This window comes from Coregonus clupeaformis, chromosome 23, assembly GCF_020615455.1.
Source record: "Coregonus clupeaformis isolate EN_2021a chromosome 23, ASM2061545v1, whole genome shotgun sequence".
Classification (NCBI taxonomy): Eukaryota; Metazoa; Chordata; class Actinopteri; order Salmoniformes; family Salmonidae; genus Coregonus; species Coregonus clupeaformis.
This window is the reverse complement of record NC_059214.1, coordinates 15242223-15258844: the sequence shown is the minus strand read 5'-3', so window position 1 is coordinate 15258844 and position 16622 is coordinate 15242223. Positions and strand designations below refer to the sequence as shown.

Sequence of the window (16622 nt, the reverse complement as noted above, 5' to 3'; positions counted from 1 at the left end):
ACTACCTCATCTCTGTATCCCACACACACAATTATCTGTAAAGTCCCTCAGTTGATCAGTGAATTTTTCAAATACAGATTCAACCACAAAGACCAGGGAAGTTTTTCAACGCCTCGCAAAGAAGGGCACCTATTGGTAGATGGGTAAAAAAAAGGAGGCAGACATTGAATATCCCTTTGAGCATGGTGAAGGTATTAATTACACTTTGGATGGTGTATCAATACACCCAGTCACTACAAAGATACAGGCATCCTTCCTAACTCAGTTGCAAGAGAGGAAGGAAACCGCTCAGGGATTTCACCATGAGGCCAATGGTGACTTTAAAACAGTTACAGGGTTTAATGGCTGTGATTGGAGAAAACTGAGGATGGATCAACAACATTGTAGTTACTCCACAATATTAACCTAATTGACAGAGTGAAAAGAAGGAAGCCTGTACAGAATACAAATATTCCAAAACATGCATCCTGTTTGCAATAAGGCAATAAAGTAAAACTGCAAAAAAATGTGGCAAAGAAATTAACTTTATGTCCTGAATACAAAGCGTTATGTTAGGGGCAAATCCAACACAACACATCACTGAGTACCAGTCTTCATATTTTCAAGCTTGTGGTAGCTGCATCCTGTTTTGGGTATGTTTGTCATCTGCAAGGACTAGGGAGTTTTTTAGGATAAAAATAAACATAATAGAGCTAAGCACATGCAAAATCCTAGAGGAAAACCTGGTTGTCTGCTTTCCAACAGACACTGGGAGATTAATTCACCTTTCAGCAGGACAATAACCTAAAGCACAAGGCCAAATATACGCTGGAGTTGCTTACTAAGAACATTGAATGTTCATGAGTGGCCTAGTTACAGTTTTGACTTAAATTGGCGTGAAATCTATGGCAAGACTTGAAAATGGCTGTCTAGCAATGATCAACAACCGACTTGACAGCTTGTTGAGTTTTAAAAAGAAAAATGTGCAAATATTGTACAATCCAGGTGTGGAAAGCTCTTAGAGCCTTACACAGAAAGAAGAAAAATATTTATTTAATCCATTTGAATTCAGGCTGTAACACAACAAAATGTGGAATAGGTCAAGGGGTATGAATACTTTCTGAAGGCACTGTAACTATTTTGACAGTAGGCTTATATTGGTCTACCCGGATGCTGTAAAACACATTTTCAAGTGTTGTTTATAAAGTTAATTTAAGACAGATATCAAGGCACAGTATTTGAATAATTTATAAGAATAACATTGCACAAAATAAAATATTGCATCTAGGTGAAGTTTCTCACTTGTTATTTATTACATTCCTTCACATATTCTTCCAAAGAATTTAACCCATGCCAGTATTTAATTATGAGGAAGGATTTCCATTAATTATATCTAAATACTACAGATTATTTTAGATAAAGGTAAAACACATACACAGTGGGATTTTACTCCAAAGTTAAATGTAGACGTCAGCTGACTCTGAAAAACGGAGCATTTTGGCAGCAGATAATTCGAGAAATCACACATTGTTGGAGAATGGGGCCGTTAATACGAGCCAACTGCGCACTGCTGTGTGTAGAAAACATGACATCACACATCAAGAGGTGGAACTTTGACAAAACGCATGCTGGACGCATCCACAGAAACATGAGAACTTTTCGGTTAGTTTAAGCTTTCTTCCTGTTTGACTTCCACATTATGAAAACTGGTAAAGCATACCGAATTTTGATTAGATTAGGGAACAAGAGTATATATTTCCCCTGTATGTATTACAATACGGTATGTTAAACCTAGCTCACTAACAAAATGTTTACTGAATTTAAAGAATAGAATAAAATGTGAATTTCATTTTGTAATCATGTAAGCTATTAGGCCTACTAAAATGCATAATAGAGAGACCGCAACTATATAGATTTTTCAGATTACATATAGGCCCAGCCTATTTATATTTTGGTTATTACATAGGCTTATATTTATCATTTATCATATTCATCATGAAGATGTCACTATTGTATTAAGATAAGCAATACCCATTTAATCCCGTAATGACTATAATGATAAAACAACATAATATTAATTATGCATTTATCAAAGGCCTAATAATCATGCTATATATATATATTTAAGGGTCTATTATATTTTAGTTGTTATGAAATAGTTATAGTCTATTTCATACCAATTATGGAAGAGGTAGGCTAGAACATGAATTATTACAAATAATAATAATAGGTATATTGTTACTTTTGTTATTCATATTTGATTGTTTTGACATGATTCTGTTTTGAGGTCCTGGGCTGCTATAATAGAGCGATGTAGTGTAACTTAAGACTGTTCCCTCCTGTTTATTAGCTGGCCAATCAGAGCCCGATACTGCCTCCCTCTTCTCTCAGACAACTATTTAGCATCTGAAACTTGGATAAAGTTCCCCAAAAAAATTGGGGAAAAACTTGCTGCGGGAGAAGGACTACCTAAAGCGTAGGTTTGAAAGTATCCTACTCCCAAAACGTAGAGAAAATTATAGTTGTAGAGAAAGACATTTTTACTTTCTGTCGGTGTCTGCATATTCGGATATATTTTGTAACCACGGCTTCAAAAGTGGAGACCGTTTTTTCTTTGCTATCCTTGCATTTCTTTAAACGAGAAATGGAAGAGGGCTCAAGTTCTCCCATCTCCCCTGTGGATAGCCTACTGACCAGTGAGGATGAATTGGACAGACAACAGAAACGATTTGGAAGGAAGAGGAGACACAGTAAAAAGTCGAGCGAGGACAGCAGTCCCGGTAACGTGAAACGGGGCAAAAAACCGAGTCCGAGCAGCAGCACTCAGTCCTACGAGGAGTTGCAGAACCAGCGGTGCCTGGCCAACGTCAGGGAGAGGCAAAGGACACAGTCGCTCAACGAAGCCTTCTCGTCTTTACGCAAAATTATCCCCACGCTACCCTCGGATAAACTGAGCAAGATCCAGACACTAAAACTTGCCTCCAGATACATAGACTTCCTCTATCAGGTGCTGCAAAGCGACGAGATGGACAATAAGATGTCGAGCTGCAGCTATGTTGCGCACGAGAGACTCAGTTACGCTTTCTCCGTGTGGCGGATGGAGGGCGCGTGGTCAATGTCTGCATCTCATTAGCACCCAAAGCCCTTCACTCAATGCCAAAGCGGTAGGTGGCAAATGCAGCCTTAGCTCTCATGCGAAAATACAAAGCAAAAAAAATTGCTACAATGTTTTGCTAGTCCTAAATTATTAGTAGTATTAGTAGGCTATTATGCATAAAGGCTGTGAACATAAGAGTAGGACATCTTAGGGCAAACATAAGAACCTGACATAGTTTGTAGGTTAATGATCCTGAAAAAAATATGTTGTGGCTTTAGCTAAAAGTCAGGGTCAGGTAGGCTATTGCACAAATGATCTGAAAGCGAAACCATTTCCCTTTTTAATATAGTCAATGATGAATGGAATAAGTGTAGCTTACCCAATTACTCAGTTAATGTTCATGAAAGTCATCTGGGTAGCCTTATACAAATAACATTCTTTAACATCCATGCCATGGCATCTGCATCTTGCAAACATTTCACCAGTCCGCGCGCACCTGGGGTCTGGCGCGCAGAAGCGCATGTGGATGACCTGAGCACGAGCCAGGTTAATACACAGTTAGACAAGTTCTCCATCAGCATATGTCTTTTGAAATGTTAGTGAGGGTCGTGGAACACTTAATTTACAACGAGAATATGGCTACTGTATGATTATGGACATAGGGACTTGGTGTTATGAATGTAGCCTAAATAATGGTTTTGGAACATGTTTTACTTGCCAAACACTGAGGTAGCAACCAAAGACGACTATAAAATATGCTTCACTGACACTGGGGGAGTGAAATGGTTGAAACTTCAGGTTTTTTCTTTTGCTGTGAGTGGCATGACAGCTCGAAAACACATTAAACTCGGCAGTGATATGTGAGTCTTGCACTTAATCCTTGTCCGTTCTTAACGACTTTTTAAGATGCGAGGCCTCTACGGCCTATGGCAGACAGAGGGGTAGGCAGCATCAAAACGCAGTAGCCTTGAACAGCCTACCACGGGTAATTCACATTCACAATGGAGCGTTTTCCTGTATGGAAACCGCAGGAATGGCAACGCTCGACTTGGGCCCGAGAGTTCAAACCAGCGTTTTATTAAAGATGCGAGCGCATTAGGCATAGTGGCTATACTGGCGGCAAGTCAAAAATGGCTACGGTCTTTTGACAGTTTCTGCCCCCCTTATCATTGCACACCGTTGCCCTAACCGTTGTCCGTCTTTGAGCTGTGAAGCAAGCCATTGAGACTCATTTATGCATGCCACAAAACCATCTGATAGTGCATTTGTTTTCTTGTCTAGTGCCATTGGGTTTAGGCCTAATTTAATTGTAGTAGCCTAGTCTAATTCTAATATACAGTTTTGTACAATGGAGAGCCTTGAAATTTGCATAGGCCGATATGTAAAAAAAATTGTAGGCTGCTTCAAACAAATATTTGGAAAATTCTTAATATGCCTACATCTTTTTAACAGATTAGCTATAGGCCAAAATAATATTTATGCTCTGAATATTAGCCCACCAATTTTAAGTAGGTTACTGATGTCTTGAAACACGAGTTAAACATTTATTCCAAATCGTGACAGTGACGGAAACATTTTCAGTTAAATAAAGCCTGCTTTTGGTTTGTTTAGTTCCCATGGACTGGTACCATGAAGTTTACAGACCACCCACTCGTATAAAACAGCCCCTCTGTAAAGAGGACAAATAAACTACACTATGCTGATTTGCGCACTGTAGATTTAAAGGTGGCCTTTCTCGAACTTAAGCGGACGTCTTTTCCGTATCCAATTCTGCTGTCAATGCTTTTTGGGGTTTCATTAGTCTGTGTGGAATGTCAAAGAAAAGTAAGTGAGAAAGCTGGTCTTAAAATTAATTTGTTATTGTTAAACGACATTTATAAAAAAAATCTCAACAATGTATGCGGCTGAAATCATGAGGCCTATATTAGGCTACTCGTAATGATACTAGTGACACGTACATTATGCTATTTGATAATGTAATCAGCATAGCTGTTTTTTCTTAAACTAGCTAATCAATCAAACAAATCCAAATGTATTTAACCACAAAATATCTGTATATCAAATTGTAGCCTACTAATATTTACTAAACGAATTCAAGAAACAAAACGGCCATCTAAAATCTAATAGGCCTACGACCATAATTGCTGCATTTAAGCTTTGCCTCAGAAATTACAGAAAGGAAATGTAATCTTCGTAATAGCCTACTGTGAATATAGAAATGTGCATTTGCATAGACTACATTATGAATAATATTACTGCATAAATATTTATCATAGATTTATGATGTTCACTCTTCCATATAAATGAAAACATCCTAAAACGGACAGGTGCTCATATCCCCTACAGTCTGTTTGGCCTGCTCATATTTTTTCCAGTGATGCAATTCCATAGGCCACTGTGGTTTATGCGTCACATTTAAAATGAAATCCCTTTCCGTTGTTGACATATGGTTTCACTCAGGGACAAATAATTGTTTCATTAATGACTTCCTATGCCAGTGAACGTTTCAAATAGACACGTGTGCCACCCTTAAGGCCAATAGGCAAGGCACTGTGTCATGGCTATCCTATATAATCTCGTTCAGGAATTAAGTGCAATAAAACTATGCATGTAATGTATTAGTAATAATCCTATTGTTTGATAACGTATATGCATTGCAAGCTGTAATATTGGTAATTGGCACTAACATTTTGATGTTTTCTTTTTCCCGTGATAGAATGTTTACTTCTACAAAGTATGAAGACACCAAAGGATCTTCAGAAACATGGTCAAGAGGCGTAATGTGGCACACAACTCTCCTGGAGTGCTTTGAGTGCAATTACCTAACACTTGGAACAGTGTGCGAAGGAGTGAAGTTAACCCTGAAAAGTTGCATACTCAGACAGTGTTGTAAGACGCTTCTCGTGTCTGCTGCTGGCGCATTATCACGTTGTTTTAATGTCGGAATGGTGATGATAGTAGGAAAAGCCATCTTTTATCTTTTTTGGGAAATTATATTTCGTTCTGTTTTTAAAAACTCTAAATAGAAGTATATATAAATGTTTCGTATTGTACATAGGCCTACCTGTATGAATCTTCAGCTTGTAAAGGGACCAATGCAATTTAGAATACGTTCTTGGAGTACGCTGCATGGATTTTTCCAGATTTGACTTATAAGCAAGTCTTTCAACTCTGTCCAATGTAAAAAAATAAATACACTTATTTATTAAAACACATATTTTGAACAATGTAGTTGAGCCTTTTGATTTATGTTTCCATAGAATACCATAGCAGTTGTACCATATCACAGATATCCATTTCAGACAGAAGATGTGGAATATTATGCTACCTGTAAAAAATAATATATAAGGCAATGTTTATATGACTCTCTTTCGAACAGCCCCTTATTTACCACATGCTTGCAGGTATATCCATTTTATACATATCAGTGGGTAACTGGCAAATTGGTAGGGGTGGTGGGTGGGTGGTGTTGTTAAACCATGCGGTCTGTTTGCATTTCAAAATAGGGAGGTATTAAACGTTTTTTTTACCCCTTCCCATCTCAGATAAAAACTGGTATAAAAATGCAGGCATGGTAAAATAGTGGGATTTGGGTCTGTGAATGAAATTGATATTATAGGCAATATCCCCTCTATTCTATTTCGATGTAAATAATTCCAGTATGCCACACAGTAAAGGAATATTCTAAGATAAAATAAACGGAGTAAAAACCATAGGCCTACCTTTTTTTCTCTTGATCTTTATCCATTTTGTATTAGCTTTAACTTAGAAAATAATTGCATAATTAATTTGTTACTCGCTGACAGTGTTTGTGTAAGGGTCTCTTCCATGTTTTCTCCAGATAATCTCATAGACTAGGCGAAAACAAACACTCCTTTCACTGTTTAGTGTGAGATTTTATTTAGGTTTTCTTTCCCCGCTCTTGTTGTGGAAAGAAAACACCAGTTAAAAACCGTCATAAAACCGTAGGGCTTCATTAACAGTGGGGGAAATTCAAGCGAGTTTCAAACCAAAGGCATATGAAAGGCTTATCCGCCTTAATAACAACGTAATCATTTAAATAGCGATGCCTTGAGGGGAATTATTTAATGAGCAAGGGACCCCGAACAACCGCAGATATAACGACAATAACTATCGCGCAGCTTTTAACTACCGGGGCTAGTTAACTTTAACTTTCAATCTAACCCCCAGACTCTCAAAACATAAAATTGTTCGCATTACATTTTTCCAGACTTGGTGAAGATATAAAGCTCTAAAAGGTGAAAGGACCTTATTGTTAAATGTGAACACAATGCGCACACATTGGGGTCACTCACTGTTGAGCGTTTTGGCATTCACTCAATTTTGACAAACCCTTGTTATAATGTGACTATTTTTGGCTTGATTGCCATTTGTCAGTATTTAGGCCTATGGTCATTTTGAGAAAGGTGACTACAAGCGTCTTCAGAAAATATCATGAGAAATACTTGGAAAATAGAAAACTCACCTATTGTGGTTAATGGTGTTTAGGCATGTGTAAGACGAATTCCTATTTTGAAGCCTAGAAGCCTGACTGCAAGCTACTGGCAGAAACATGCTCCAAAAACCTGCATAAACTTTATTAAGATGAGTATTCAAATCCTTGTGGAGGAAATCTGGCAGCATATTTGAAGTGGAAGCACCTGCGATGGACTGTAATATCTATCCTCCAGTTGTGATGCTCTTGGAGGCTGCAGTAGGCTCAAATAGGAAGCTGTGGCTTGAAGTCACATAGGCCTAGGCTGTTCCCCATTCTCGCACCTGCACACTGTCCAATAGCCCTAGGCCTATATTAATTGCATGCACCTGTTCTGATAAATTAAAGTGCCAATAAGAAACAAGCTTTTTACAATTTTTAACATGTATTTAATAATAATGCATATTTATCAATATAATATCAATATGTAATTTAACAATAGCACAGATGTTTAGCCTTCTTCTAAATAATGTTTTCTATCTTACCAACAGGGGCGCGACTTTCAATGGGGACAGGGGGGACATGACACCCACACATTCTGAAATTTTTGTTTTATCGTTGCACTGTGATACAAAACGTGACTTCGGTGTGCTTTAGGACCATGCGGACGCCTCAGAGCGGTCGGGTAGGCTGTTTTCCGGTTTGAGCCCGCACAGACACCACAGATTGTGCGGACAGGCTGTGTGAAGGCAAAGCTTCTGAAAGGCTGGCGTATAGGACCAGCATGGGAGAGATGAACAGAGGCCGCTGATGTCTGGGTTGCGTGTTTTCTCAGAGTTGCAAAAGCAAGGAGAGCAAAAACTGGGTCCTCAGATCCTCAAAAAGTTCTACAGCTGCACCATCGAGAGCATCCTGACTGGTTGCATCACTGCCTGGTATGGCAACTGCTCGGCCTCCGACCGCAAGGCACTACAGAGGGTAGTGTGTATGGCCCAGTACATCACTGGGGCCAAGCTTCCTGCCATCCAGGAGCTCTATACCAGGCGGTGTCAGAGGAAGGGCCTAAAAATTGTTAAAGACTCCAGCCACCCTGGTCATAGACTGTTCTCTCTGCTACCGCACGACAAGCGGTACCGGAGCGTCAAGTCTAGGTCCAAAATACTTCTTAACAGCTTCTACCCCGGAGCCATAAGACTCCTGAACAGCTAATCAAATGGCTACCCGTACTATTTACATTGTTCCCCCCCCACCCCCTCTTTTACGCTGCTGCTACTCTCTATTTATTATCTATGCATAGTCACTTTAACTTTACCTACATGTACATATTACCTCAATTACCTCGATTAACCTGCATGCACATTGACTCCGTACTGGTACCCCCTGTATAAAGCCTCGCTACTGTTTTTTTTACTGCTGCTCTTTAATTATGTTTTCCTTATCTATTTTTAACTTAACACTTATTTTTCTTAACTGCATTGTTGGTTAAGGGCTTGTAAGTAAGCATTTCACTGTAAGGTCTACACCTGTTGTATTCGGCGCATGTGACAAATAACATTTGATTTGATTTGATTTGATATAGCCGGCAAGGTAAATGCTGTTTCACAGAAAAATATATATTTATTCCCAGTGCTGAGCTAGTAGTGTAACTGACATTTGACGTTAGCTAATGTTTCATCCCCTCTTGAATGAAGTGAATAAACTATCACCAGCTAGTTAGCTAGCTAGTAGCTACCACAACCAGTTCAGCTCCTGCTAGCCTCTAGCTATCTGTCAGGTGGCAGCTGTCTAACAGCTGTTGTGCGTATGGAAATGTTTTGTAGCCTTTGTTTGTCCGATTTCAACAGAAGTACATTTGATGATGTACCATTGTACCATTAGCTAGCAGAGCTAGCGAAAAGTTGGCTAACGTTAGCTAGCTAGCTCACTAACTTTAGCTATTATATTTGCCTCAATCACATTAGACCTAAATCAAACGATGAAACCAGCGGCCAAACAATTGAAGATTGATATTCTGACGTTCTTTCAGCGCAATGTGAGTTTTCATTAGTCAGTATAGCAAGGTAACGTTATTGATCTGTCAGTTTCCCTAGCTAATTCCCTATTTTTCACACTGACATGGTATAAACAGCTCTACAGGCTTCACTGTCATGGTGCACAGTCAGTACACAACACAATGCTCATCATGTCTTTTTTTATTTATTTTTTATTTATAAATTTTTTAGGGGTAGAAAATTCCATCTTGAGTTGATGGGTAGGCTACAGTCTAGGATCTGGGAATAATGCTAATTTAAATTGTTGAGCCATTGATTGTGACACTCTGGCTCCATGGACTTTGATATTTGAGCCAGGGTGTATTTTGTTTTGTTGGGTATTTGGGTGTATTTCGATGTTGGTAGTTCTGTTGTGTGTATTTCTAGGTTTGCCTTTCTGTTGGGTTCATTTCTAGGTTTGGTCTAAGACTCCCAATCGGAGGTAACGAGTGTCAGCTGTCGGCTCGTTATCTCTGATTGGGAGCCATATTTAATCTGTATGTTTTCTTGTTGGGTTTGTGGGTTTTTGTTCCTTTTGGTCAGTGTACCGTAGGACTTCACATTCGTCATTTGTTTGTTGTTTTCGTGGTTGCTTTTATTTAAATAAAGTCATCATGTTCACTCCACGCGTTGCGTATTGGTCCGTTTCCTCAGACGATCGTGACATTGATTCTATTCATGGATAATGACATGTTTAAATGTACACCAATGTAATTCTTTGTCATGCCGCATCTGAGCAGGATCAGAAGATGACAGGGGTCTCATCAGGGTCAGGCAGCCAGGGAAGACCAGTCTGTGATGGAGCTGAGGTGAATTTTTGCAGATACAGTGGCTTGCAAAAGTGTTCATCCCCCTTGGCATTTTTCCTATTGTGTTGCCTTACAACCTGGAATTAAAATTGATTTTTTGGGGGTTTGTATCATTTGACTTACACAACATGCCTACCACTTTGAAGATGCAAAATATTTTTTTTCGTGAAACAAATAAGAAATAAGACAAAAAAACAGAGAACTTGAGCGTACATAACTATTCACCCCCCCAAAGTCAATACTTTGCAATTACAGCTGCAAGTCTCTTGGGGTATGTCTCTGTACGCTTTGCACATCTAGCCACTAGGATTTTTGTCCATTCTTCAAGGCAAAACTGCTCCAGCTCCTTCAAGTTGGATGGGTTCCGCTGGTGTACAGCAATCTTTAAGTCATACCACAGATTCTCAATTGGATTGAGGTCTGGGCTTTGACTAGGCCATTCCAAAACATTTAAATCCAAATAAAAATCAATTTAAATTACAGGTTGTAATGCAACAAAATAGGAAAAATGCCAAGGGGGGTGAATACTTCTGCAAGACACTGTACAACATAATTTCCTCTGTGCAGCAAACACTGGACAAGCAAGAAGCTTCAAAGATTGAAACTCTTTTAAGGCAGTCTGACAAACCTCTAAAGTTGATTTCTAAACTTGCCTTTCCCGATGACACAAAACATGTGAAACAAAAATGTGAGGAAGACCTGGGAAATGCTATTGATGATGATGAATGGATACAGATATGTTAGAATGCTCAGTCATGTTCATATAATCTCAGACATAAATTACTGCAGTTTAAGACCATCCATAAAATGTACTATATGCCAGTGAAACTGAATATCATCCACACAGAAACGTAATTATTCTGCTGGAGGTGTAAAACACAAAAGGGGACATATTTGCATATGTTATGGTCTTGTGAAGGCTGGCTGAATTCTGCCAAAGAGGATGCTCTTCTATCTCAGCATGTCTACATATTCTCCCTTCTCCCTGTTTTTGTTTGCTTGGAAATGTTGATACTGGAGACTGTTATCAGAAGAAACTGTGTAACCTAGCATTTACAGTGGCAAAAAACATGCATTGCCATTAATTGGAAGGTTGGTTATCCTCCCACAATGGGTGGAAGAAATGTCAAGTTATTTATCACTAGATTTGATTTATTACAAGATTAAGGGTATACTGTGAAACTTTCATAAGGTCTGGATGCCTTATATGGAATACAGTACGACAAAATGAGTGTGTAGGTGTATGTGTAGGTGTATGTGTATTTTTCTAAAACTGTTGTTTTCCAAACCTTTCCTTGAGACATAAAAAAGAAAGATGAGAAGGAAGTTGAGTAAGTTGAGTTATTGACTAGACTGGTGGGGGTCGGGCGTGCAGGGGCTCAGGCTGGCTGGGCAGTCTGGCTGAAATTTGATATAAAGGATGTCTTAATAAAGACAATCAAAAGTCTTTGTACTTTATTTGTAAGAGTTGTTCATTTGTTAAGCTATTGGTTAAAGGTGCAACACAATATTGATTACTGAATTATCATTGATCTAGTTCAGTCTTATCAATCACTTCAACATATTTAATAATGATCTCTTGCCTAGCTTGATGACTGGGCATTTTTACTTACTTTATGTTGTTATAAATAGAGACAGCTAGAAGGGCCATGGGTCATATTAGATTGTGTAGAAATGCAGGAAATGAGCCTTTAGATGCCCATCAAAATGGGAGGACCCCCAGACCCCCCACCAAGTTATACCCCCCCCCACTTCTAAAATTAAAGTCGCACCCCTGCTTACCAATGATGTAGGCTCCATTTCAGCAATGGATGGGCGAATAGATTTGCAATCTCTATGATGAATTTCAATCTACTTGGTTCAGGGTCGCTCTCAGATATAAAGTGGCAATGAAAAATCTTCTCCTTTCCCCCTTCTGATAACCAGGTGGCGAATCGCATCTCTGCATGTCTGGCAGACATATCAGTGTGGAGACGGATCACCATCTCAAGCTGAACCTCGGCAAGACGGAGCTGCTCTTCCTCCCAGGGAAGGACTGCCCGTTCCATGATCTCGCCATCACGGTTGACAACTCCGTTGTGTCCTCCTCCCAGAGTGCGAAGAGCCTTGGCGTGACCCTGGACAACACCCTGTCATTCTCCGCTAACATCAAGGCGGTGACCCGATCCTGTAGGTTCATGCTCTACAACATTCGGAGAGTACGACCCTGCCTTACACAGGAAGCGGCACAGGTCCTAATCCAGGCACTTGTCATCTCCCGTCTGGATTACTGCAACTCGCTGTTGGCTGGGCTCCCTGCCTGTGCCATTAAACGCCCTACAACTCATCCAGAATGCCGCAGCCCGTCTGGTGTTCAACCTTCCCAAGTTCTCTCACGTCACCCCGCTCCTCCGCACACTCCACTGGCTTTCCAGTTGAAGCTCACTTCTGCTACAAGACCATGGTGCTTGCCTACGGAGCTGTGAGGGGAACGGCACCTCCGTACCTTCAGGCTCTGATCAGTCCCTACACCCAAACGAGGGCATTGCGTTCATCCACCTCTGGCCTGCTGGCCCCCCTACCTCTGCGGAAGCACAGTTCCCGCTCAGCCCAGTCAAAACTGTTCGCTGCTCTGGCACCCCAATGGTGGAACAAGCTCCCTCACGACGCCAGGACAGCGGAGTCACTCACCACCTTCCGGAGACAATTGAAACCCCACCTCTTTAAGGAATACCTTGGATAGGATAAAGTAATCATTCCCCCCAAATAAAAAAATTAAGCAAACACGTTTGGTGTTCGCCAAAAGGCATGTGGGAGACTCCCCAAATATATGGAAGAAGGTACTCTGGTCAGATGAGACAAAAATTTAGCTTTTTGGCAATCAAGGAAAATGTCTGGCTCAAACCCAACACCTCTCATCACCCCGAGAACACCATCCACACAGTGAAGCATGGTGGTGGCAGCATCATGCTGTGGGGATGTTTTTCATCGGCAGGCACTGGGAAAATGGTCAGAATTGAAGGAATGATGGATGGCGCTAAATACAGGGAAATTCTTGAGGGAAATCTGTTTCAGTCTTCCAGAGATTTGGGACTGGGACGGAGGTTCACCTTCTGTAGTCTTCCGAGTGGCGCAGTGGTCTAAGGCACTGCATCGCAGCGCTAGCTGTGCCACTAGAGATCCTGGTTCAAATCCAGGCTCTGTCGTAGCCGGGAGACCCATGGGGCGGTGCACAATTGGCCCAGGGTAGGGAGGAAAGGCCGGCATGGATGTAGCTCATTTGGTAGAGCATGGCGTTTGCAATGCCAGGGTTGTGGGTTTCGATTCCCACTCACTAACTGTAAGTCGCTCTGGATAAGAGCATCTGCTAAATGACTAAAAAATGTATGACTTAAAGATTGCTGTACCCCAGTGGAACCCATCCAACTTGAAGTAGCTGGAGCAGTTTTGCCTTGAAGAATGGGCAAAAATCCAAGTGGTTAGATGTGACATACCCCAAGAGACTTGCAGCTGTAATTGCTGCAAAAGGTGGCTCTACAAAGTATTGACTCAAGTCTTCTGTTTTTTTGTCTTATATCTTGTTTGTTTCACAATAACAAATATTTTGCATCTGAAATGTGGTAGTCATGTTGTGTAAATCAAATGATACAACCCCCCCCAAAAAAAATCCAATTTAATTCCAGGTTGTAAGGCAACAAAAAGAAAAAATGCCAAGGGGGGTGAATACTTTCGCAAGCCACTGTATATGGGATCCTCACAGCATGACATTTTGCTCTTTTACACAGAGCCCTGGTGATTATCAAGGGGGAGTTTTGAACTATAAACTGACTTTATTGACTTACTGTGTGAGGTGAAGAAAAAATGACTGAGAAGCTTATTAGTGGTGGTGAGTTAAGACAATTAGAAATCAGACATCCCCAAATGGGCACTTTCATACATTTGCATACAGCAGGACAGTTAGACTAATTCTATGTGTGCTCAGGGGCACGCTCTGTCAACATTAAGAGGACAGAGAAACCAGACACATACTCATTGTTCATGGAAGCGCTCCAAACAAAATACAATGAAAAAATTGACAACTCATAAATGATGGTATGAAATAAACAATGAATGCGCAAGAATTGGCGGGAAACAGCTCAGCGCATTCTGGAGAGTGACACGCCATTATCTTCGCCACACACCCCTCCCCTTCTTCTTGTCTCAACATTTCAAATTATACTCAAGACATATTATCTTCACACATACAGTACCAGTCAAAAGTTCATAAACTCCATAAAGTACTATGGAGAGTAATAGTGAAGACATCAAAACTATGAAATAATGCATATGGATTCATGTAGTAACCAAAAAAGTGTTATACAAATCAAAATATATTTGAGATTTGAGATTCCTTTGCACACTTGGCATTCTCTCAACAAGCTTCATGAGGTAGTCACCTGGAATGCATTTTAATTAACATGTGTGCCTTGTTAAAAGTGAATTTGTGGAATTTCTTTCCTTCTTAATGCGTTTGAGCCAATCAGTCTTGTTGTGACAAGGTAGGGGGGTATACAGAGGATAGCCCTATTTGGTTAAAGACCAAGTCCATATTATGGCAAGAATGGCAAGAATCAAAGAGAAACAACAGTCCATCATTACTTTCAGACATGAAGGTCAGTCGATACGGAAAATTTCAAGAACTTTGAACGTTTCCTCAAGGGCAGTCGCAAAAACCATCAAGCGCTATGATGAAACTGGCTCTCATGAGGACCGCCACAGGAAAGGAAGACCCAGAGTTACCTCTGCTGAGGAGGATAGAGTTAACTGCACCTCAGATTGCAGCCCAAATAAATGCTTCACAGAGTTCAGGTAACAGACACATCTCAACATCAACTGTTCAGAGGAGACTGCGTGAATCAGGCCTTCATTGTCGAATTGCTGCAAAGACACCACTACTAAAGGACACCAATAATAAGAAGAGACTTGCTTGGGCCAAGAAACACAAGCAATGGACATTAGACTGGTGGAAATCTGTCCTTTGGTCTGATGAGTCCAAATTTGAGATTTTTGATTCCAACCGCCGTGTCTTTGTGAGGCGCAGAGTAGGTGAATGGATGATCTCCGCATGTGTGGTTTCCACCGTGAAGCATGGAGGAGGAGGTGTGATGGTGTTGGAGTGCTTTGCTGTTGACACTATATGTGATGTATTTAGAATTCAAGGCACACTTAACCAGCATGGCTACCACAGCATTCTGCAGCGATATGCCATCCCATCTGGTTTGCGCTTAGTGTGACTATAATTTGTTTTTCAACAGGACAATGACCCAAAACACACCTCCAGGCTGTGTAGGGGCTATTCGCCAGCCCGTTCTGGCCCATTCCGCGCCTTCCGCTGCCCCGCACCAAGCCAGTGGTGCGCCACCGGCCCTTGTCCCCGGCCAGTGGGCGCCCGACAGCCCGCACTGTGCCTGTCATACCAGTGCTGCGAGCCTAGCAATCCGCTGTCCATCCATCCAGCCCGACAGTACAATTATACGCCCCGATCCGCCTCAGCGGATGCCCCCCCTCCCGTTGGCTGCGCCCAGTCCGCCCTTGAGTACTGTCACGCCCTGGCTATGGGGACTTTTATATGTTGAGCCAGGGTGTTAGTTTCTTCTGGGTGTTAGGTTCTATGTTTCTATGTTCTTGTTCTAGTTTATGTGTTTCTATGTTGGCCGGGGTGGTTCCCAATTAGAGACAGCTGTGGCTCGTTGTCTCTGATTGGGGACCATACTTAGGCAGCCTGTTGTGCACTTGTCTTTTGTGGGATCTTGTTCCGTTTAGGTTTGTGTTGTATGACCGAGGACTTCACGTTTCGTTTTGTTGTTTTGTTGTAGTGTGCAAAGTACGCATTAAAAGATGTACGCATATCACGCTGCGCCTTGGTCCACTTATTACGACGATCGTGACAGCATCAGATTACCTGGCCTTCACAATCACCCGACCTCAACCCAATTGAGATGGTTTGGGATGAGTTGGACTGCAGAGTGAAGGAAAAGCAGCCAACAAGTGCTCAGCATATGAGCAATACTGTTGGAAAAGCATTCCTCATGAAGCTGGTTGAGAGAATGCCAAGAGTGTGCAAAGCTGTCATCAAGGCAAAAGGTGGCTACTTTGAAGAATCTAAAATCTAAAATATATTTGTATTTGTTTAACACTTTTTTGATTACTACATGATTCCATATGTGTTATTTCATAGTTTTGATGTCTTCACCATTATTCTACAATGTAGAAAATAGTAAAAATAAAGAAAAACCCTTGAATGAGTAGGTGTG

General features: G+C 40.9%; 1 protein-coding gene across 1 annotated transcript; it reads left to right on the top strand.

Moving 5' to 3' along the window:
- The first annotated feature begins 2407 nt into the window (after positions 1 to 2407).
- Positions 2408 to 6519, top strand: LOC121536648 (twist-related protein 2-like). The gene is made up of 2 exons (XM_041844059.2): positions 2408 to 3143; positions 5793 to 6519. Exon 1 carries the CDS (start codon positions 2624 to 2626, stop codon positions 3110 to 3112), a length of 489 nt encoding a protein of 162 aa, XP_041699993.1. The 5' UTR covers positions 2408 to 2623; the 3' UTR covers positions 3113 to 3143; positions 5793 to 6519.
- The last annotated feature ends 10103 nt before the right edge of the window (positions 6520 to 16622 follow it).

Excerpts from the sequence above, each read along its gene's own strand:
- LOC121536648 (XM_041844059.2), top strand. The coding sequence starts at position 2,624 with ATGGAAGAGGGCTCAAGTTCTCCCATCTCCCCTGTGGATAGCCTACTG.